General features: G+C 49.8%; 1 protein-coding gene across 2 annotated transcripts in view; it reads right to left on the minus strand.

Annotated features, from left to right (window-relative positions):
* The window catches only part of CAPS2 (calcyphosine 2), a 201,512-nt gene that overhangs the window by 134,348 nt on the left and 43,277 nt on the right, over positions 1–23,887 (minus strand). The window contains exons 6-7 of one of the 2 annotated variants that reach the window (XM_075344907.1): positions 22,885–22,974; positions 9,988–10,110 (exon numbers count right to left, since the gene is read on the minus strand). In XM_075344907.1, coding sequence (XP_075201022.1) covers positions 9,988–10,110; positions 22,885–22,974 — 213 coding nt within the window. Of the gene's footprint in view, positions 1–9,987; positions 10,111–22,884; positions 23,053–23,887 lie in introns of both variants that reach the window. The other variant, XM_075344906.1, reaches the window with a different exon arrangement.

Consider the following 23,887-nt stretch of genomic DNA (forward strand, 5'->3'; position numbering starts at 1 on the left):
TGTGGGAGCAGCTTGACCGTATGGTACGCAATAAGTGCCCATCAAGCCAATCCAACTTGTGGGAGGGGCTTCTGGAAGCATGGGGTTAAATATCTCCAGCAAATTAACAGCTAGAATGCCAAAGGTCTGTAAAGCTGGAATTGCTGCAAAGCTTGCATTCTTTGACGAAAGCAAAGTTTGAAAGGGAAAATTAAGGTAAAAATCATTATTTCTAACCTCGTCAATGTCTGGACTATATTTTCTATTCATTATGCAACTCATTTGATAAATTAAAGTATGATTTTTCATGGAAAAGACAAAATTGTCTTGGTGACCCCAAACTTTCGAACTGTAGTGTATATCACAAGCTCTCAATGTACGTCTATGAAAGCTAGAACAAGGCTTTCAGATGTGCACTGAGTTGTGACCTACGGCTCGCTATATGAAATACTGGATCCGCCAGCAGGTCACAAACTGCAGAGAACCGATGGGAGCAACGCAGCTATAAGATGAAGATGACAGAGGCTGAGTATTAGGGCCAATGCTTGCGATGCCGAGCGCGATAGACCCCGCCCCCGTCGCAGCTGCGATATCATGGTGACAGCTGCCGTAGCGAACATTATCGCTACAGCAGCTTCACATGCACTCACCTGCCCTGCGACGTCGCTCTGGCCGGCGAACCGCCTCCTTATTAAGGGGGTCGTGCGGCGTCATAGCGACGTCACACAGCAGGCGGCCAATAGAAGCGGAGGGGCGGAGCTGAGCGGGACGTAAACATCTTGCCCACCTCGATCCTTCCGCATAGCTGGCGTGAGCCGCAGGATGCAGGTAGGAGATGTTCCTCGCTCCTGCGGCTTCATACACAGCGATGTGTGCTGCCGCAGGAACGAGGAACATCGTAACATCGGGCCTTCTGAAATTATGGAAATGACCGACGCTACACCGATGATACGTTTTTGCGCTCCTTAAATCGTATCAAAAAGGATTTACACACTACGATATCAACTGCAACGTCGGATGTGCGTCACTTTCGATTTGACCCCACCGACATCACACCTGCGATGTCGAAGTGTGCAAAGTGCCCCTAAGACTGGGGGTAGGGGCTTAGATTAGAAGAACCACTCAAGAGGTGAAATACAATAACAAAAAACACTGGAGTGGTGGTTTAAAAGGGTCTGGTGCCTTAAATATTTTTCTTCTGTTAACCATGATTACCTTCAAGGAAACATGCAGTTGTCATTGTCTTAGCATGAATGAGCTTTACAGTCAAAGACATTGTTGCCTGTAAGATTGTCCCTATATCAACAATTTATCGGATTAGCAAGAACTTCAAAGAGAGGTTCAATTCATGTGAAAAATGCTTTGCTCCAACCAAGAAAGTTTAGCAAGTGCCAGGACTGTCTCCTAATGAGAATTCAGCTGAAATGAGTATTGGTGCACATGCGCAGCCACCACTTCATTTTAATAGGACATTTGTTTACAAAAATCAGTCAAAGTCCCGGTATCAAACTTACAGAAAATACAAAACAAGTTAACAAGTTAACTTACTAAAACTAGTTTCACACTTTCGTTGGGCGAAATCCGCTGGGTCCGTTGCTGCGTCGTTTTGACACATCCGTTATTTTTGTGGTGTCAACAGATGCAACAAAGAGAATTTTGTTTACTTACCATAAATTCTTTTTCTTATAGTTCCGTATTGGGAGACCCAGACATTGGGTGTATAGCTTCTGCCTCCGGAGGACACACAAAGTACTACACTAAAAAAGTGTAGCTCCTCCCTCTGAGCATATACACCCCCTGGATAACCAAATCTAGCCAGTTTAGTGCAAAAGCTGAAGGAGAATAGCCACCCACAAGTAGAGATAGAGCAAGAACCGGAACAACCGGAGCCTCTGTCTACAACAACAGCCGGTGATAACACGCGGAACAAGAAACTGCCAACAGGAAACAGGGAGGGTGCTGGGTCTCCCAATACGGAACTATAAGAAAAAGAATTTACGGTAAGTAAACAAAATTCTCTTTTTCTTTATCGTTCCTATGGGAGACCCAGACATTGGGACGTCTCAAAGCAGTCCATGGGTGGGAATAAACAGAAAACTGGGAAGTAGGCAGAACCTAACTTCACAAATGGGCGACAGCCGCCTGAAGGATGCGTCTGCCCAAGCTCGCATCTGCCGAAGCATGAGCATGCACTTGGTAGTGCTTTGAAAAGGTATGCAGACTAGTCCAAGTGGCAGCCTGACAGACCTGCTGAGCCGTAGCCTGGTGCCTGAAAGCCCAAGAGACACCGACAGCTCTGGTCGAGTGTGCCTTGATCCCCGGCGGGGGAGGCACCTGAGTACACTGGTAGGCATCGGAAATGGCTGACCTAATCTAACGAGCTAAGGTCGGCTTAGAAGCCTATAGGCCCTTACGCCGACCTGTGGTTAGCACAAAAAGAGAGGTGCACCGCCTAAGAACAGCGGTGCGAGACACATAGATCCGGAGCGCCCGCACCAGATCCAGAGTATGCAACGCTTTTTCAAAGCGATGAACAGGAGCCGGACAAAAGGAAGGCAGGGAAATGTCCTGGTTAAGGTGGAAAGGAGAAACCACCTTAGGGAGAAAGTCCGGAGTCGGACGGAGAACCACCTTGTCTTGATGAAAAACCAAAAAAGGTGACTCCGAAGAGAGCGCAGCCAAATCAGAGACTCTCCTGAGGGAAGTTATGGCCACTAGAAAGACCACTTTCTGTGAAAGACGAGACAAAGAAACCTCCCTAAGAGGCTCAAAGGGGGGTTTCTGCAAGGCCGTGAGGACCAGATTGAGGTCCCAGGGATCCAAGGGCCGCCGGTAAGGCGGAATGATGTGAGACGCGCCCTGCATGAAGGTGCGCACCTGAGCCAGCCGGGCGATACGCCGCTGGAACAACACTGACAGAGCCGAGACCTGTCCCTTGAGGGAATTGAGGGATAGTCCTAGCTGCAGACCGGACTGTAGAAAGGACAGGAGGGTCGGCAAGGAAAAAGGCCAAGGAGCATGGCCGGAAGAGCGACACCAGGACAGGAAAATTCTCCAGGTCCTGTGATATATTTTGGCCGAGGAAGACTTCCGAGCCCGAGTCATAGTGGAGATGACTTCAGGAGGGATACCAGAAGTCTTCAAAATCCAGGACTCAAGAGCCACGCCGTCAATCTGAAAGCCGCAGAATTCTGGCGGAAAAACGGACCTTGTGAGAGAAGGTCTGGACGGTCCGGGAGATGCCACGGCACCTCTAAGGACAGATGGAGCAGGTCTGGGTACCAAGCTCGCCTGGGCCAGTCCGGAGCAATGAGGATGACCCGACGGCCCTTTATTCTGATCTTGCGCAGGACTCTGGGCAAGAGAGCTAGAGGGGGAAACACGTAGGACAGACGAAACTGGGACCAATCTTGAACCAGAGCGTCCGCTGCAAAGGCCTGAGGATCGTGGGAGCGAGCCACGTAAACCGGAACCTTGTTGTTGTGCCGGGATGCCATTAGATCCACTTCCGGAGTGCCCCACTTGCGGCAGATTGACCGAAACACTGCCGGATGCAGGGACCACTCGCCACTGTCCACGGTTTGACGGCTAAGATAATCTGCCTCCCAGTTTTCCACGCCTGGGATGTGGACTGCGGATATGGTGGACTTGGAGTCCTCCGTCCACTGAAGGATGCGTTGAACCTCCAACATTGCCAGGCGGCTGCGTGTCCCGCCTTGGTGATTGATGTAGGCAACCGCTGTCGCGTTGTCTGACTGGACTCGGATGTGCTTGCCCGCCAACAGGTGGTGAAAGGCTAAGAGAGCTAGAAGCACAGCTCTGATTTCCAGCACATTGATCGAGAGGGCTGATTCGGGCGGAGTCCAAGTGCCCTGCGCTCTGTGGTGGAGATATACTGCTCCCCAGCCGGATAGACTGGCATCCGTGGTGAGGATCACCCAGGACGGGGCCAGGAAGGAGCGTCCCTGAGACAGAGAGAGGGGCCGAAGCCACCACTGAAGGGAGCCCCTGGTCTGTGGCGACAGAGCCACTAACCTGTGCAAGGAGGAAGTACGCTTGTCCCAACAGCGGAGAATGTCCAGCTGCAGAGGACGCAGATGGAACTGGGCAAAGGGAACCGCTTCCATTGACGCCACCATCTAACCCAGCTCCTGCATTAGGTGCCTGATGGAATGACGGCGGGGCCTCAGCAAAGAGCGCACCGCCAGATAGAGGGACTGCTGTTTGACTAAGGGCAGCTTCACAAGTGCCGGCAGAGTCTCGAATTGCATCCCTAGGTACGTGAGCTTCTGGGTCGGAGTCAGAGTGGATTTGGGCAGATTGACAAGCCACCCGAATTGGACTAGAGTGGCGAGAGTGAGCGAGACACTCCGCTGACAGTCTGCACTGGATGAAGCCTTGACTAGAAGGTCGTCCAGGTAAGGAATCACTGCCAACCCCTGGAGGTGCAGAACCGCAACCACTGCTGCCATGACCTTGGTGAATACTCGAGGGGCCGTGGCTAACCCGAAGGGAAGAGCCACGAATTGGAAATGTTCCTCTCCGATTGCAAAACGTAGCCAACGCTAGTGTGAAACTGCAATTGGCACATGCAGATAGGCATCTCTGATGTCGATGGATGCCAGGAAATCTCCTTGGGTCATTGAGGCAATGACTGATCGCAGAGACTCCATGCGAAAATGCCGCACCTGAACATGCTTGTTGAGAAGCTTGAGATCCAGGATGGGCCGGAAGGAACCGTCCTTTTTGGGATCTAGGAAGAGATTTGAGTAGAAACCTCTGAACCGTTCCCGGGTGGGAACCGGTACAATTACTCCTTTGGCCTGCAAGGATGCCACGGCCTGAGAGAAGGCGGCGGCCTTGGAGCAGGGGGGAGTTGACCGAAAAAATCTGTTTGGCGGGCTGGAAGAGAATTCTATCCTGTAGCCGTGGGAGATGATATCCCGCACCCACTGATCGGAGACGTGTTGACACCACACGTCGCCAAAGTGGGAGAGCCTGCCACCGACCAAGGACGTTGCTGGCGCTGGCGCGGCCAGATAGTCAAGAGGCGGCTGCCTTAGTGGCAGCAGTTCCTGCGGTCTTCTGAGGACGCGGCTTCGTGCGCCAGTTGGGTTTTTGGTCCTTGGTTGAGTTAGTGGACGAGGCCGAGTGCTTAGAGGACGACCAGTTGGAGGAACGAAAGGAACGAAACCTCGACTGGTTCCTGCCCTGGACAGGTTTCCTGGTTTTAGTTTGTGGCATGGAAGTACTCTTCCCGCCAGTAGCTTCCTTAATAATTTCATCCAGTTGTTCACCGAACAGCCTGGACCCAGCAAAAGGGAGCCCAGCAAGGTACTTCTTTGAAGAAGCGTCTGCCTTCCACTCTCGAAGCCACAAGATCCTGCGGATAGCGAGGGAATTAGCCGAAGCCACCGCAGTGCGGTGAGAAGCTTCCAGCATGGCAGACATGGCATAGGATGAAAAAGCTGAAGCTTGGGAAGTTAAGGCAACCATTTCGGGCATAGATTCCCTGGTGAGGGAATGCATCTCCTCTAGAGAACCAGAGATGGCTTTGAGAGCCCACACTGCTGCAAAAGATGGGGAGAACGAGGCCCCTGCCGCCTCATATATAGATTTGGCCAGAAGGTCAACCTGTCGGTCAGTGGAATCTTTAAGAGAGGTGCCATCAGCCACTGATACAACTGTCCGGGCTGAGAGTCTAGACACCGGAGGGTCTACCCTTGGTGAATGTGCCCACTCCTTGACCACCTGTGGTGGAAAGGGAAAACGGTCATCAGAACCACGCTTTGGGAAGCGTTTGTCAGGACAGGCCCTAGGCTTGGTCACAGTGGCCTGAAAACTGGAGTGGTTAAAGAACACACTCCTTGTCCTCTTAGGCAAGGTAAACTGGTGCTTTTCTGCCAGAGAGGGTTGCTCCTCTGATACTGGCGGATTGAGGTCCAGTACAGAATTAATGGACGCAATCAAATCACTAACATCTGAGTCACTTTCGGACAGATCAATGGGGCAGATGGAGGCCGCCTCCGAGCCCCCAGTAACGGCATCCTCCTCGTCCTGCGAGTCAGCTCTTGAATCAGAGCCGCGGGACGAGGAAAGAGAGGGAGCCCTGCGTCTCCTCTTAGGAGGACGGGGTCTGGGACCAGATGAAGAATCCTCTGTGAGCTCCGGTCCTGAGAGAGCCCTAGCAGCAGAGGCGCCCTGAGAAGGGGGCTGATGCATGTTCAGCAAAGTCCGGGACAGCTGTCCCATGGAGTCGGCAAAAGACTGGGAGATTGACCTAGAGAAGGATTCTACCCAAGCCGGGGGTTCAGCCACCGGAGCCGGAGCAGCCGGAGGGACCACTGTGGGTGTGATTCCAGGCTGAGGCATTGTCAGGTTAGAGCAGGCATCACAATGTGGATATGTGCTCGGTTCAGGCAGCACGAGCTTACATGCAGTGCATATTGAGTACAGCCTTGCAGCCTTGCTCCTTGTGTGAGACATGCTGCTGAAGTGGGGGCTCTGAGCCAGGATGACCCCCAGAGAGTATATAAGCAGGTCCACAACCGGAGGTTGTGGCTTACCAGGCCGTTTGTGTGCCCTCCAGATCCCACAGCCCGGACCCCCAGACACATTAGCAGGGATGCTGCAGCTAGCGCCGATCGCTGAGAGAACAATGATAAAATGGCGCCGGAGCGAGGAGAGGGGGCGGGACCTACTCTGAGAGCGGGATCTGGAGGGCCAAGGAGATTTACAGGGGAGGGGACATTTACTCAGAGAGGAGCCGCACTGTCCCTCTGCATGATTGACATGCAAGGGCAGTGAAATCGAAACTAGGCCTCAGGCGAAGCCGGGGCCTAAATTTAAGCAATGCGGCCGGCGCGCAGGCTCCATCGGCACGGTTCTCAGGTGACAACCAGAGAACCGGCCGGAAATGTCAGAACAGTTACACAGCACACTCTCCCCAACAATAAAATACAAGGGACCCCCGGAACATAAACGTCTCAGATACTTAGCTTGTGAGACGCAGGGTTTCAAGTCCCTGGGGATGAGTGCTCCGTCCAGCAGGATCCTGAAGGGCTGCGGATGGAGACCGGCCTCCTGCAAAGCAGGGAGAACCGTGCTGGCTCCCACTTCAAGCCAGAGCCCAAGGGATGGTGAAGGAGCGCGGCATGTAAGGCTCCAGCCCTGGAATCAACCTTAACAACACCGCCGACACAGTGGGGTGAGAAGGGACATGCCGGGAGTCCAGGCTTGGACCCGCTTTTCTTCAAAAACTTTCCAAAATGAAAAATCAGATGAGAATGCATGTGTGGATGTATGCCTCCTGAACACAAAGCAATGAACTGGCTAGATTTGGTTATCCAGGGGGTGTATATGCTCAGAGGGAGGAGCTACACTTTTTTAGTGTAGTACTTTGTGTGTCCTCCGGAGGCAGAAGCTATACACCCAATGTCTGGGTCTCCCATAGGAACGATAAAGAAAGATCCGTTATTTCACAGGAATACGTTAGCTGATTCCTGTGAAATAACGGACCCGTTTCATCCGTTGCATCCGTTTGGCGTCCGTTAGGTTTCCGTCTAACGGAATGCGTCGGCTCTGTTTTTTTTTTTTCATTTTTTTCATTCTGGGTATGCTCAGTAGAAATTAGCGGAATCCAGCAGCGGATTCCATTGTAAAGCACTTTGCAACGGAATCCGCTACCATAGGGAGCCATTATAAATTTTAACGGAAGTAACGGAATCCGTTGGTTGGCGTCATTTTGACGCAAGCAAATAATGTTACATTCAGCGTTGCTTCCGCTCGCCGGAAGCAACGGAGCATTGGCCAACGGAAGCAACGCAGGTACTTTCGGCACAATCCGTCATCAATGCAAGTCTATGGGAAATAGCGGAATCCGTTAACGGATTCCGCTGATTCCCAAGACAGCGGATTGCGCCAAAAAAACCCCCAAAAAACGGAAGTGTGAAAGTACCCTAAGATGGGAATAGCTTTAACACTAGAAGTCCCAGATAGGGGTCATTTAACATTTCTACCTTTGGACCTTTCGAACCCAGGGACAGGTCGAATGACCTGAAGGATTTTAGCTAACATCCTATAATCACCGTCTTTTGTTCTGTAATTAAGGCCATTACTGTCGCACCACAGGAGGTTGTTGTTTTCCATTGAGTTTCGCCATTTAGTTTCTAGTTAGTTCTATTCAGTTTGGACTAAGGGTCATTTGACCCTCTTTCGGGACTTCAGGGGGGAGCTCGAAATTTCTGGGACTTCTAGTGTTAAGGCTATGTTTAAATACAGCATTTTTTCTGCATTTGTTTATGCAAATTAAAAGCTGCTTTTTACAGTACCACCAAAAGCTATGAGATTTCACAAATCTCATGATCACGCTTGTTTTTTTCCTGACTTTGAGAATTACAGCATTTTTTTTTTTTTTTTTAAATCTACAGCTGGCAGTTTTGCAACCATAGCAATAAGAAAGTGAAAAAATGCTGCAAAACCGCAACTTTTTTTTGCGCCATTTTTAAAGTGTTTTAGTGAATAAAACAAACATTATTAGACATGTAAAAGTGCATCCAAAAGTCGGTGCAAAAAGGCGACAAATGGTGCAAAATGGGCATTTTGAAAGCTGGGATCTTACTGCCAAAAGTGCAAGTTTTGGCTGCAGAAAAAAAAGTAGCCAAAATGTGGCATGTGAACATGACTTAAAAGGGAATCTGCCGTCATTACTTGTTAACTATTATTATTTTTATTATTATTATTCATTATTATAGCGCCATTTATTACATGGCGCGTTACATGTGAAAGGGATATACATAATAGGGACAAGTACAATAATCATAAACAAAACAAGGCACAGACTGGTACAGGATGATAGAGGACCCTGCCCGCGAGGGCTCACAGTCTACAGGGGATAGGTGAGGATACAGTAGGTTAGGGTAGAACTGGTTGTGCGGCGCTATATCAGACTGAGGGTTACGGCAGGTTGTAGGCTTGTCGGAAGAGGTGGGTCTTCAGGTTCCTTTTGAAGCTTGTCAACATAGGCGAGAGTCTGAAATGTTGTGCCAGAGCATTCCAGAGTATGGGGGAAGCACGGGAGAAATCTTGGATGCAAGGGTGGGAAGAGAAGATGAGAGGGGAGTAGAGAAGGAGATCTTGTGAAGATCGAAGGTTACGTGCAGGTAAGTACCGGGAGACTAGGTCACAGATGTATCGGGGAGACAGGTTGTGGATGGCTTTGTATGTCATGGTTAGTGTTTTGAACTGGAGTCGTTGGGCGATGGGAAGCGAGTGAAGGGATTGGCAGAGAGAAGAGGTCGGGGAGTAGCGGGGGGAACAGGTGGATTAGTCGGGCAGCATAGTTTAGAATAGATTGTAGGGGTGCGAGAATGTTAGAAGGGAGGCCACAGAGCAGGAGGTTGCAATAATATAGGCGCGAGATAATAAGGGCATGCACGAGGGTTTTTGCAGCTTCTTGGGAAAGGAATGTACAAATCCGGGAAATATTTTTGAGTTGGAGGCGGCAGGAGGTGAAGAAGGCTTGGATATGTGGCTTGAAAGAGAGTCTGGAGTTACTCCCAGGCAGCGAGCACGTGGGACTGGGGAAAGTGAGCAGCCATTGACATTGATGGATATGTCAGGTGGGGGGGTTGAGTGAGGAGGAGGAAAGATGATGAATTCTGTTTTGTCCATGTTCAGTTTTAGGAATTGAGCAGAGAAAATGGATGAAATAGCAGACAGACATTGTGGCATTCTGGTTAGTAGGTTAACTGACTGTAGATTGCTTGTGGTCATGGACAGGTAAGAGAAACTTTGGACTGCTGTAGGTGAAAACGGAGTTTAACCCACTATAATTAGCAGCATATAGAAATTTAGTGTAAAGCAACTCCTAGCAATGTAGCGATGCTTTCTATTTATTGAGAATGCTTCTGTTCCTATAACTGCATCTACTTACAGAAATTCTACAAGGCATATATGCGGTAATATTTGTATGTGGACTACGGCAGCACACACTGATACAAGACTTACAGCTTCCAGCTTCCTCAGGCTATGCTGTGCCGTGTACGGCTTGCCAGTATAGCAGTGCTGAAGGTAGACCTTATCATCAAATGGCGTTATCATGGCAAAACCTTCATCCTCAGGTCTTCCACCCTGTTGACAGCAGAACAGCAAATCACTTTACTGGTCAATTGGATTCTGTTATAAAATGCCACGATAAAGCAATACAAGCACTAGATATCTCAAGAAGCACGCATAGACCCCAGGCAGTATACCAAACACGTAGCAATAAGCTATTCTTAAGCCTTCGCAACAAAAAAAAAACAATAACTGAGCCTTACAAAGCTATTTTATAACAATAATTTAGGTTTACACAAAGAGTATTTACACTACTGCCTATAACGCCTCATAATGTATATTACTAAATAGGCCACAAAGTATGTGATTGCAACAAAAGAGCTCAAACATGTAAAGTGTAAAACTGTACTGCTAAACCTAAAGATAAAAAGCAAAATAAAGAAATAAAAACAACAATAAGTGTTGTCCAAAAAGCATCATCTTTCTTGAGGGAAAATGTATATTTGGCCGCCTCTGATACTCCTGTAAAAAATACATAATTGACTGAGACGTCGGACTCCATTTACCATATTTTGAAGAAGCCATTATCAGGGGGGTTTCATCAATACTTATCTGTATAAAGCCCATGTTCAATAATGACATGGCAGTGTAAATTGCTATGTTTATTAATAATAAATGTGGACAGGCTTAATTATGGCTAGGATGAAGGAAGAAAGTAATTTCATCAAGTGGAATGAGCTAGGACTTTTTGATATTTCTGATGCTGGCAGCACACATAGCCCCTATCTTCTCTCTGGTTTCTTTTCATCACTCAGACCACTGGCGGTGATGTCCTTTTTTCTTAATGATATTTATATGACTTTTCCATTTTGGACCATATTTTTTGGATTCATAGGCAATTTTGTTTGCTATAGAACTGCGAGTACTACTAAGTCCCTGACCCAGGGATTGCACATTATGATTAGTACTATAGCATTACTTAAATATGGTATGAGGGTGAGCACAACATACACCAGGCACCAAGAACCACACAGCATCATTGGCAATAACTGTTTAAAGGTGACCTGTCAAAAAGTCAAAAGTGTACATTATTTGTTCTATTTTATTCCCGATGCTCCCCTGAGCTCACGTTGAAAGCACTTGGGCATGTAAATCATCAAGATCCACTGCTGGCAGCTCCCTTTGTTATTGCTGACCAATGATCTCCCAAATGTGTTTGTTGGAAGACAAGTCAGGAGACACTGCAGGACATAGTAGCACATTTAGGCCAGGCATGCTGCTTCCAGTAGAATGAGCGACATGGAGTCTGAGGTCTTCGTGTTAAAAAAGTTCCTAGGACACATTTCATAAATGTTCATACCACTGGTTCCATGACTAAGGCGGGCTTTACACGCTGCGACATCGATAGCAATTGCTAGCGATGTCGAGCGCGATAGCACCCGCCCCCGTCGTACATGCGATATCTGGTGCTTGCTGCCGCAGCGAACATTATCGCTACGGCAGCTTCACACATACATACCTGGTCGGCGACATCGCTGTGACCTCCGAACAATCCCTCCTTCAAGGGGGAGGTGCGTTCGGCGTCACAGCGACGTCATCGCGACGTCACTAAGCGGCCGGCCAATAGAAGCGGAGGGGCGGAGATGAGCGGGACGTAACATCCCGCCCACCTTCTCCCTTCCGCATTTCCGGTGGAGGCAGGTAAGGAGATGTTAGTCGTTCCTGCAGTTTCACACACAGCGATGTGTGTTGCTGCAGGAACGACAAACAACATCGTATCTGCAGCAGTAATGACATTATAGAAATGAACGACGTGACACAGATCAGCGATTTTTTTACGCTTTTGCGCTCGTTCATCATCGCTGCTAGGATTTACACATTGCGATGTCGCTACCGGCGCCGGATGTGCGTCACTAACGACGTGACCCCGACAATATATCGGTAGCGACGTCGCAACGTGTAAAGCCCGCCTAAATCAATGTAATGTTGAGCTGTTAGTGTACCTGGAATAAAGACTGAGGGGGATGCTGCCATACATTATCATAATCCCCGGAGTAGGACAAGTGCAATTTTACCTCGTGAAAGTCTCTTCATGGCTTTGCTGCGTTGCCCACAAGGTTTTCAAATGTAGACCATAAACTAGAATGGCTCATTATGGGTTGGAGACTCTATGGGCAACACCATGAAAAGACCTTTACAAAATAACATCAAAGTGTCACTGGAGCTGTTTTTCAACACGACAACACCAGACCGCAAGTTGCACATGCTACTGAGAGCATCCTGCATGGCCTAAAGATGCTACCATGGTTTTCAGCATCTCCAGACCTGTCTCTCATCAAGGACACCTGGGACATCATTCGTTGACAGTTTCAAAAAATACTAACAGCAGTAGATAGTGATAATTTGCATGTCTGTGCATTCAGAAAATTCCTTAGACAAACGTTAATATCCTCACCGATAGCAGCCAAGTAGTGTTAGTGCGGGGATGTTTGTGACAAAAAAATGCAGCATGTTCATTCTTCCTGCGTTTTTGTCAACATTTGTCACAAAACCTGAGCAAAAACACATATTGTGAAAAACGCACCAAAAACGCACCTACAATTACAAGCATTTTTTGTGACATTTCCAGGCTCTCTCTGACAACGGGCAGTTTTGGCTGCAATTTGTGAACACAAAAAGATGCAGCATGCGCATGTAGCCTAAAGGCTACTTTACACACTGCGATATCGTTCCCGATATCGCTAGCGTGGGTACCCGCCCCCATCTGTTGCGCGACACAGTCAAATCTCTGCCCATGCCGCACAACATCGCCCAGAGCCGTCACACATACTTACCTGTCCGGCGATGTCGCTGTGACCGGCGAACCGCCTCCTTTCTAAGGGGGCGGTCCGTGTGACGTCACAGCGACGTCACTGAAGCGTCACTGAACCGCCGCCCAATAGCAGCGGAGGGGCAGAGATGAGCGGGACGTAACATCCTGCCCACCTCCTTCCTTCTGCATAGCAGTCGGGAGGCAGGTAAGGGGAGCTTTCTCGTTCCAGCGGTGTCACACGCAGCGATGTATGCTGCCGCAGGAACGAGGAACAACTTCGTTACTGCTGCAGTAACAAATTTTAAGAATGGACCCCCATGTCACCGATGAGCGATTTTGCACGTTTTTGCAACGATGCAAAATCGCTTATCGGTGTCACACGCAACGGCATCGCTAATGCGGCCGGATGTGCGTCACAAATTCCGTGACCCCAACGACTCCGCATTAGCGATGTCGCAGCGTGTAAAGCCCCCTTAAGTCTACATGCGCACGCTGCTTTTTTGCTGCTTTTTTGGCTGCAGTTTTGTCAGCAGAACTTTCTGACATTTGACTTCCCAGCAAAGTCTATGAGAAGTCAGATTTGTCATGCACACATTGCAGTTTATTTGTCAGCGTTTTTTTTGTCAAAAGTTTGTGACAAAAGAAATGCACCATGTTCATTCTTCCTGCGTTTTTGTCAACATTTGTCACCCATTGAAATCAACGAGGGCATCAAAAACGCAGGAAAAATGCATGCTAATCAAAAGTGGTGCATTTTACCTGCCTTTTACCTGCGTTTTTGGTACCAAAAACGCAGGTGATTTCTCAGGAAGTGAGGTCAGGCAAGTGGTCCCGTCCCGTCCTCCATGTGTTCCCAGAAGTACAGCTGTCCCCAGGGGAGATGATGTGGAGGACGGGGACTATCAGCAGCAGCGGCGAGAGGGAAAAATCAATGTTTTCAGCTGCCAATGTCCATCCCCCTCTCGCTGCCGCCGCCGCTCATAGTCCCGTCCTCCACGTGTTCCCCCAAGGTCCTGCTGTCCCTAGCATGCACGCACAGGGGAGATGATGTGGAGGACGGGACAATCAGCGGCGGCGGCGGCGGCAGCAAGAGGGGGATGGACATTGGCAGCTGAAAACATTGATTTTTCCCTCTCGCTGCCGCCGCCGCTGATAGTCCCGTCCTCCACGTGTTCCCCGAAGTACCGCTGTCCCCAGCGTGCACGCACAGGGGAGATGATCTGGAGGACGGGACTGCACATTACAGCACAATTGTTTCCAATGTATTAAGCAAAGCTACCTACTACCAGGGCCTAGCACACAAGGTCTGATTGTTCTGTTCTAGAGACTTTAGAAATTTGAGTGGTCAACTCTGGGGTCTGATTCATTTTAGGGTTCTCATTAATTTTAAGTGCCTAACTTGTGTCAATCATTTTACAATTCTGCTTTGTGACGTGAATTTTAGAGACTGGTTTAGAGTATATAAGCAAGCTGGTTATTTCGTGCAGACATTTCTGCAGCAAATCTGTATCTCCTGGAAGGAAAAAAAAATGAGAATTTTGTTTACTTACCGTAAATTCTTTTTCTTATAGTTCCATATTGGGAGACCTAGACCATGGGTGTTTAGCTTCTGCCTCCGGAGGACACACAAAGTACTACACTAAAAAGTGTAGCTCCTCCCTCTGAGATTATACACCCCCTGGTGAGCAGACCCAGCCAGTTTAGTGCAAAAGCTGAAGGAGAATAGCCACCCACAAGTAGAACAGAGCAAGAGCCGGAACAACCGGAGACTCTGTCCACGACAACAGCCGGTGAGAACACGCGGAACAAGAAAAAATTGCCAACAGGCAACAGGGAGGGTGCTGGGTCTCCCATTACGGAACTATAAGAAAAAGAATTTACGGTAAGTAAACAAAATTCTCTTTCTTTATCGTTCCTATGGGAGACCCAGACATTGGGACATTCCAAAGCAGTCCCTGGGTGGGAAATAAACAGAATAAACTAAGAAGTAGGCAGAACCTAACTTCACAAATGGGCGACAGCCGCCTGAAGGATGCGTCTGCCCAAGCTCGCATCTGCCGAAGCATGAGCATGCACTTGGTAGTGCTTCGAAAAGGTATGCAGGCTAGTCCAAGTGGCAGCCTGACAGACTTGTTGAGCCGTGGCCTGGTGCCTAAAAGCCCAAGAGGCACCGACAGCTCTGGTCGAATGTGCCTTGATCCCCGGCAGGGGAGGCACCTGAGTACTCTGGTAGGCGTCCGAAATGGTCGATCTAATCCAACGGGCTAAGGTCGGCTTAGAAGCAGAGAGACCCTTGCGCCGACCTGTGGTTAGCACAAAAAGAGAAGTGCACCGCCTAAGTGCAGCGGTGCGAGACACATAGATCCGGAGAGCACGCACCAGATCCAGAGTATGCAGCGCTTTTTCAAAGCGATGAACAGGAGCCGGACAAAAGGAAGGTAGGGTAATGTCCTGGTTAAGGTGGAAAGGAGAGACCACCTTAGGAAGAAAGTCCGGAGTCGGACGGAGAACCACCTTGTCTTGATGAAAAACCAAAAAAGGTGACTCCGAAGAGAGCGCAGCCAAATCAGAGACTCTCCTGAGGGAAGGGAAGTAATGGCCACCAGAAAGGCCACTTTCTGTGAAAGACGATACAAGGAAACTTCCCAAAGAGGCTCAAAGGGGGGTTTCTGCAAAACCGTGAGAACCAAATTAAGGTCCAAGGGATCCAAGGGCCGCCAGTAAGGCGGAATGATGTGAGACGCGCCCTGCATGAAGGTGCGGACCTGAGCCAGCCGAGCGAGACACCGCTGGAACAGAACAGACAGAGCTGAGACTTGTCCCTTGAGAGAGTTGAGGGACAGACCTAGCTGCAGAACGGACTGCAGAAAAGACAGAAGGGTCGGCAAGGAGAAAGGCCAAGGAGGATGGTCGGTAGAGCGACACCAGGATAGGAAAATTCTCCAAGTCCTGTGATAGATCTTAGCAGAGGAAGACTTACGGGCCCGAGTCATAGTGGAGATGACTTCAGGAGGAATACCAGAAGCCGTCAAAATCCAGGACTCAAGAGCCACGCCGTCAATTTGAGAGCCGCAGAATTCAGGCGGAAAAACGGACCTTGCGAGAGAAGGTCTGGACGGTCCGGGAGATGCCACGGCATCTCTACGGACAGATGGAGCAGGTCTGGATACCAAGCTCGCCTGGGCCAGTCCGGTGCAATGAGGATGACTCGACGGCCCTCCATTCTGATCTTGCGCAGGTCTCTGGGCAAGAGAGCTAGAGGGGGAAACACGTAGGACAGACGAAACTGGGACCAGTCTTGAACCAGAGCGTCCGCGGCGAATGCCTGAGGATCGTGGGAGCGAGCCACGTAAACAGGAACTTTGTTGTTGTGACGGGATGCCATTAGGTCCACGTCCGGAGTGCCCCATTTGCGGCAGATTGACTGAAACACTTCCGGGTGCAGGGACCACTCGCCACCGTCCACGGTTTGACAGCTGAGGTAATCTGCCTCCCAGTTTTCCACGCCTGGGATGTGGACTGCGGATATGGTGGACTTGGAGTCCTCCACCCATTGAAGGATGCGTTGTACCTCCAACATTGCCAGGCGGCTGCGTGTCCCGCCTTGGTGATTGATGTAGGCAACCGCTGTCGCGTTGTCTGACTGGACTCGAATGTGCTTGCCCGCCAACAGGTGGTGAAAAGCTAGAAGAGCTAGAAGCACGGCTCTGGTTTCCAGCACATTGATTGAAAGGGCTGACTCCAAGTGCCCTGCGCTCTGTGGTGGAGACATACCGCTCCCCAGCCGGATAGACTGGCATCCGTGGTGAGGATCACCCAGGACGGGGCCAGGAAGGAGCGCCCCTGGGACAGAGAGAGGGGCCGAAGCCACCACTGAAGAGAGCTCCTGGTCTGTGGCGACAGAGCCACTAGCCTGTGTAAGGAGGAAGGCCGCTTGTCCCAACAGCGGAGAATGTCCAGCTGCAGGGGGCGCAGATGGAACTGGGCAAAGGGGACAGCTTCCATTGACGCCACCATTTGACCCAGCACCTGCATCAGACGCCTGAGGGTATAACGGCGGGGCCTCAGCAGAGAGCGCACTGCCAGTTGGAGGGACTGCTGTTTGACTAAGGGCAACTTCACAAGTGCCGGTAAAGTCTCGAACTGCATCCCTAGGTACGTGAGACTCTGGGTCGGAGTCAGAGTGCATTTGGGAAGATTGACCAGCCACCTGAATTGGGCTAGAGTGGCGAGAGTGAGCGAGACACTCCGCTGACAGTCTGCGCTGGATGAAGCCTTGACTAGAAGGTCGTCCAGGTAAGGGATCACTGCCAACCCCTGTAGGTGCAGAACCGCAATCACTGCAGCCATGACCCTGGTGAATACCCGAGGGGCTGTGGCCAACCCGAAGGGGAGAGCCACAAATTGGAAATGATCTTCTCCGATTGCAAAACGTAACCAACGCTGGTGTGAGACTGCAATTGGCACATGCAGATAGGCATCTCTGATGTCGATGGACGCCAGGAAATCCCCTTGGGTCATTGAGGCAATGACTGATCGCAGAGACTCCATGCGAAAGTGCCGCACCTGAACATGCTTGTTGAGAAGCTTGAGATCCAGGATGGGCCGGAAAGTACCGTTCTTTTTGGGGACTAGGAAGAGATTTGAGTAGAAACCTCTGAACCGTTCCCGGGCGGGCACCGGTACAATTACTCCGTTGGCCTGCAAGGATGCCACGGCCTGTGAGAAGGCGGCGGCCTTGGAGAAGGGGGGGGTTGAGAGAAAAAAATCTGTTTGGCGGATTGGAAGAAAATTCTATCCTGTAGCCGTGGGAGATGATATCTCTCACCCACTGATCGGAGACGTGTTGAAACCAAGCGTCGCCAAAGTGGGAGAGCCTGCCACCGACCAAGGACGTTGCTGGAGCGGGCAGATAGTCACGAGGAGGCTGCCTTAGTGGCAGCACCTCCTGCCGTCTTCTGTGGACGCGCTTTTGGGCGCCAGTTGGATTTCTGGTCCTTGGCTGAGTTAGTGGACGAGGCCGAAGGCTTAGAGGACGACCAGTTGGAGGAACGAAAGGAGCGAAACCTCGACTGATTCCTACCCTGGGCAGGTTTCCTGGCTTTGGTTTGTGGCATGGAAGTACTCTTCCCGCCAGTAGCTTCCTTAATAATTTCATCCAGCTGTTCTCCGAACAGCCGGGACCCAGCAAAAGGGAGCCCAGCAAGGTACTTCTTAGAAGAAGCATCTGCCTTCCACTCTCGAAGCCACAAGATCCTGCGGATAGCGAGGGAATTAGCCGAAGCCACCGCAGTGCGGTGAGAAGCCTCCAGCATGGCAGACATGGCATAGGATGAAAAAGCTGAAGCTTGGGAAGTCAAGGAAACCATTTCGGGCATAGATTCCCTGGTGAGGGAATGCATCTCCTCTAGAGAAGCAGAGATGGCTTTGAGAGCCCACACTGCTGCAAAAGTCAGGGAAAACGAGGCCCCCACCGCTTCATATACGGATTTGGCCAGAAGGTCAATCTGGCGGTCAGTGGAATCCGTAAAGGAGGTGCCATCAGCCACCGACATAACAGTCCGGGCTGAGAGCCTAGACACTGGGGGGTCTACCTTTGGGGACTGAGCCCACTTCTTGACCACCTCAGGTGGAAAGGGAAAACGGTCATCAGAACCATGCTTCGGGAAGCGTTTGTCAGGACAGGCCCTGGGCTTGGACACAGCGGCCTGAAAACTGGAGTGGTTAAAGAACACACTCTTTGCCCTCTTAGGCGAGGTAAACTGGTGCTTTTCTGCCGGAGAGGGTTGCTCCTCTGATACTGGCGGATTAAGATCCAGAACAGAATTAATGGAAGCAATCAAGTCACTAAGATCTGAGTCACTTTCGGACAGATCAATGGGGTACATGGAGTTAGCCTCCGAGCCCCCTGTAAAGGCATCCTCCTCATCCTGCGAGTCCGCTCTTGAATCAGAGCCGCGGGAGGAGGAGGGAGAGGGAACCCTACGTCTTTTCTTAGGAGGACGGGGTCTGGGACCTGATGATGAATCCTCTGTGAGCTCCGGTCCTGAGAGAGCCCTAGCAGCAGAGGCACCCTGTGAGGGGGGCTGATGCATATTCAGCAAAGTCCTGGACAAAAGTCCCATGGACTCAGCAAAAGACTGGGAGATAGACCTAGAAAAGGATTCTACCCAAGCCGGGGGCTCAGCCACAGGAGCAGGAGCAGCCTGAGAGACCACTGGGGGAGAGACTCCAGGCTGTGGCACCGCCAAGGTAGAGCAGGCATCACAATGTGGATAGGTGCTCGGTTCAGGCAGCAGGAGCTTACATGCAGCGCATACAGAGTAAAGCTTTGGAGCCTTGCTCCTCGTGTGAGACATGCTGCTGGAGTGGGGGCTCTGCCAGAGAATGAACCCCAGAGAGTATATACAGAGGTCCACAACCAGAGCCGGTTGTGGCTTACCAGACCGCTGTGCTGTGCAGAGCGGTGTTGTGTGCCCTCCAGACCCCGAAGCCCAGACCCCCAAACACAGCACCTCAGCAGTGATGCAGAACACAGACCAACGCTGAGAGAACTCTGAGAAAATGGCCGCCGGAGCGAAGAGAGGGGGCGGGACTTGCATGAAGAGCGGGATCTGGAGAGCCATAGAGACCTACAGGGGAGGAGACACGCACAGCAGTGTCCCTCCCCTGTGCAGAACGGCCGCCGGGAGGAGCCGCGCTGTCCCTCTGCATGAGTGACATACGAGGACAGTGAAACGAAACTAGGCCTCCGGCGAAGCCGGGACCTACATTTGAGCGGCGAGCCCGACGCGCAGGCACCATCGGCGCGGTTCTCGGGCGACAGCTAGAGAACCCGCCGGAAATGTCAGAAAATACAATAAGCACACTCTCCCCCAACAATAAAGCACAGGGACCCCCAAATATTAACGCCTCAGGTACTTAGCTGCTGAGACGCAGGGCCATGTCCCTGGGGATGAGTGCTCCGGTCCAGCAGGGTCCTGAAGGGCTGCGGATGGAGACCGGTCTCCTGCCAGGCATGGAGACCGTGCTGGCTCCCACTTCAAGCCAGAGCCCAGGAGGGATGGTGAAGGAGCACGGCATGTAAGGCTCCAGCCTAGGAAATCAACCTTACAACACCGCCGACACAGTGGGGTGAGAAGGGACATGCCGGGGGTCCAGACGTGGACCCACAGTTCTTCAAACTCATTCCAAAAGGGAAAAATCATATGAGAATGCATGTGTGGATGTATGCCTCCTGAACACAAAGCGATAAACTGGCTAGGACTGGCTACCAGGGGTGTATAAGCTCAGAGGGAGGAGCTACACTTTTTAGTGTAGTACTTTGTGTGTCCTCCGGAGGCAGAAGCTAAACACCCATGGTCTGGGTCTCCCAAAGGAACGATAAAGAAAAACGTGTTTTTGACATGTTTTCGGTTGCATTTTTTAGGTGTTTTTTGCATGGACTTTCATGCATTATAGGGTGGAAAAACTCTGGCAAAAATGCTGAAAGAATTTACATGTTGTAAATTATTTTCTGCTGCAAATCTGCAAGGAAAAAATAAGCAACATGTGCACAACACTTCAGGATTCTCATTGACTTTGCTGGCATAAGGAAAGGCATGCATTTTTGTGACAAAACTGCACCCAAAACACATCAATACAAATGAACTGTGCACATATAGCATAAATGTCCCACTGCATTATAGGATCTTGGCTAATCTGTGAATGTCGTGTCTATTAACGAGCTTGTTGGCGACAATCAGCACAATTTTGAGTGCAATTCCAGAATATTCTGTTACCTATAATCAGTATGGAATAAATATATATTATATGTTTGCTCTTATTAACCAATCCTATGTTTTGCTAAAAAACTGCATGTGTGAATCCAGCCTACTAATGGTGCTGTAGTTCCCTCTAGATTGATTAAACTAAATGCAGAAGATGGATGGAAAATGTATTAGTTGCATGTGCCAAAACCAAAAATCAGCCTTCACTTTTAATGTTTACAGGTTTACTTAAAAAAACAAATATACTCCATCCGATGGATTCAGTTTTTGTGCTTGCCATACAGAGTACAGGTTGCTGCACACTTGTATTCTGCAAATGCAGGAGACTAATGTAAAATCGCTTAGCCTCGTGTACCAAAACTAAAAAGCAGCCTTCTCTTTTAGCGTTTAAAGGTTTCCCTAATAAATCATAGTATAATCCACCACTCCACATGTACATGTAACAAGATACTTTGTACAAATCCATATTTGCCTTGTCCAAACAATCATCGCCAGGAAGACTATTTCCTGCCAACAGTTGTTTAGGCTGAATTATGACATGACAGGTTCTCAGAAATGCAGGTGGAGGTGTCATTTCCATACATGTTAGGCCACTTTCATACTGTGTTCCTCTCCCCGTTCAGTGGTCCCTTTGATGCTTCCGTCTGAATCCCTCGCAAAACGGGCCTTAGACGTGTGCACCGACGAGGCCACTGACTATAAAGGGGGCTTTACACGCTACGATATCGTTAATGTTTTATCGTCGGGGTCACGTTGTTAGTGACGCACATCCGGTGTCATTAACGATATTGCAACGTGTGACACTGACCAGCGACCTTAAGCGACCTCAAAAATGGTGAAAATCGTTCACCATGGAGAGGTCGTCCCAAACTCAAAAATCGGTAAGGGTTGTTTTTCGTTGTGATTCGTCGCTCCTGCGGTAGCACACATCGCTGTGTGTGACACCGCAGGAGCGAGGAACGTCTCCTTACCTGCCGCCGGCCACAATGCGGAAGAAAGAGGTGGGCGGGATGTATACATCGTGCTCAGCTCCACCCCTCCACTTTGATTGGCCGGCCGCTTAGTGACATCACTGTGATGCCGAACGTCCCTCCCTCTTGAGGGAGGGATTGTTCGGCAGTCACAGCGACGACGCCGACCAGGTAAGTGCGTGTGACGCTGCCGTAGCGATAATGTTCGCTACGGCAGCGATCACACGATTTCGCTTGCACGAAGGGGGCGGGTACTTACACGCTCTATATCGCTAGCAATTGCTAGCGTTATCGCTACCGTGTAAAGCCCCCTTTAAGCTATGTGCCCACAGGACAATGTACCCACGTTTAAACCCGCAGGTATGTCCACAGGTTTCCCGCAGCAGCCCGGAATCTGCAGCTATCCATTGCTGCGGTATATGTGCGAAGTTATTGCGGTAAACCTGCGGGACAAGTGCTTAAATACCTGCTGAATTCCCTTCCTGTATCTCCGTAGTGGAAAGGCGGGACATCCGCAGATATTTCCGCTTGAATAATTGACATGCAGTTACGTGCGGCTGCGGGACATCCGCAGCATATTCTGCAGCCGTACATACCGCAGCATTGATATAGCACTCCCCAAATCCCATAGGATAACATGGGGAGTGTCTGTACTTGCTTAAACCTGCCAATTTATCTGAAAAAATCCACATTTATCCGCGGGTACATTGTCCTGTGGGCACATAGCCTAATGGTGCAGACAGAGTCTCCGTGTGCTCTGTCGTGCACCATTTTCAAAAGTACATGCTTACTGGAGGCTGACACCCAGACACAATCTAGTATGTATGGGTGTCCGCCTTCAATAGGCATATACTCCCAAAAATGATGCACAACAGAGCACACGGTGACTCTGTCTGCACCATTATAGTCAGTGGCCCTGTCAGTGCATATGTCCGAAACTCGTTTTGCATAGGGTTCAAACGGAAGCCTTGACCGGACCAATGAACAGGGAGAGGATCGCAGTGTGAAAGCGGCATTAGGGTGGGGCTTCATGCCGACATGGGCCCCCATACTTATTGGGAGACCTAAGTTTACTAGGTATCACTGCTACATGGTGGTGATATACAAGTAAAAGGTGTCAATTTGCAAGCCCCATAGTACTAGGAAGTCACTGCTTGTCAGAATCGCAGTACGCCCTGATTGCAATGCGACCCCATTCATTGCCTAGCTGCAACACCCAGTGAACTTTAAGCGAGTGACAAGTTTGTAGCCCCAGCTAAAAAGGGAATAAAGAAGTTAATACTTATACTACTATCACCTCCTGTTTCTCGTCCCGTCTTGCAGAGTGCTGTTTATTCTTCTCTCTAATTGTATATTGCTTGTAGCTATTCTTCATATCTTCTCCATACTGTTGATACTTCAAGCGGAATCTGTCAGATGCTGACGGTAAATTCTCAGGGACGGTTTTTAACTGTGTTAGAGAGATCTGTTAGTCATAGGAGAATGAGAAAATTAGGTTAGATTCCACTAACAAGTCCAAAGATAATATCTCTCAAGTAAAAAAAAAAAAAAGGATGGGGATGTGGAAGCAAGAATAGGCAAAAATGGATAATTAAACTGCTCCCTCTGTCTAGTTCTATCGAAGTTTACAATTCAGGGTATACGCTTGTATTAACCATGTAACAAAACCAAAAAGAGGCCTTCTCTACTAATGTAACCTATTGCATGTTATCGACCAGTGCCGTGTTCACAATGACGGCCGAGCTCTGACAGGTTATTATGGACAACAAGTCCTACTTTGCACTACAGGTCTGACTCTGTAGAAGAGATCCCCTGTGCCATCTGAACAGCCAGATCCCTATTATCAGCTGTGGCTTAAAGGGCTTGTCCACTCAGAAGAAGCGCATCCATATTTCCTATTATGCAGCACCGACTGGTTACATGAGAGCCTTTAAAATAGCCACACATATCACACATGGCTCCACGCCACCCTCATGCACATGTACATTTACGTCAGTATGGCCTGTATGTGTTTCTGCATTGGAGAAGGAGAGTACTCCACGGATAAATAAATCTTGTCTCAGGGGAAATCAAAAGTATTGGGCGCTTAACTTAAAATTGCTGGATCTTTAGAGACCCTTAGTTGCCGTGCTCAGTTGACCTTACCAGACTGTGTATGGCACCTTAGAGCAAAGGCCGCTCTACACACTGCGATATCGGCACTGATATCGCCAGCGTGCGTACCCGCCCCCATCGGTTGTGCGACACGGGCAAATCTCTGACGCACAACATCGCCCGGACCCGTCACACAGACTTACCTT

Source organism: Anomaloglossus baeobatrachus, chromosome 4 (assembly GCF_048569485.1).
Source record: "Anomaloglossus baeobatrachus isolate aAnoBae1 chromosome 4, aAnoBae1.hap1, whole genome shotgun sequence".
NCBI lineage: Eukaryota > Metazoa > Chordata > Amphibia > Anura > Aromobatidae > Anomaloglossus > Anomaloglossus baeobatrachus.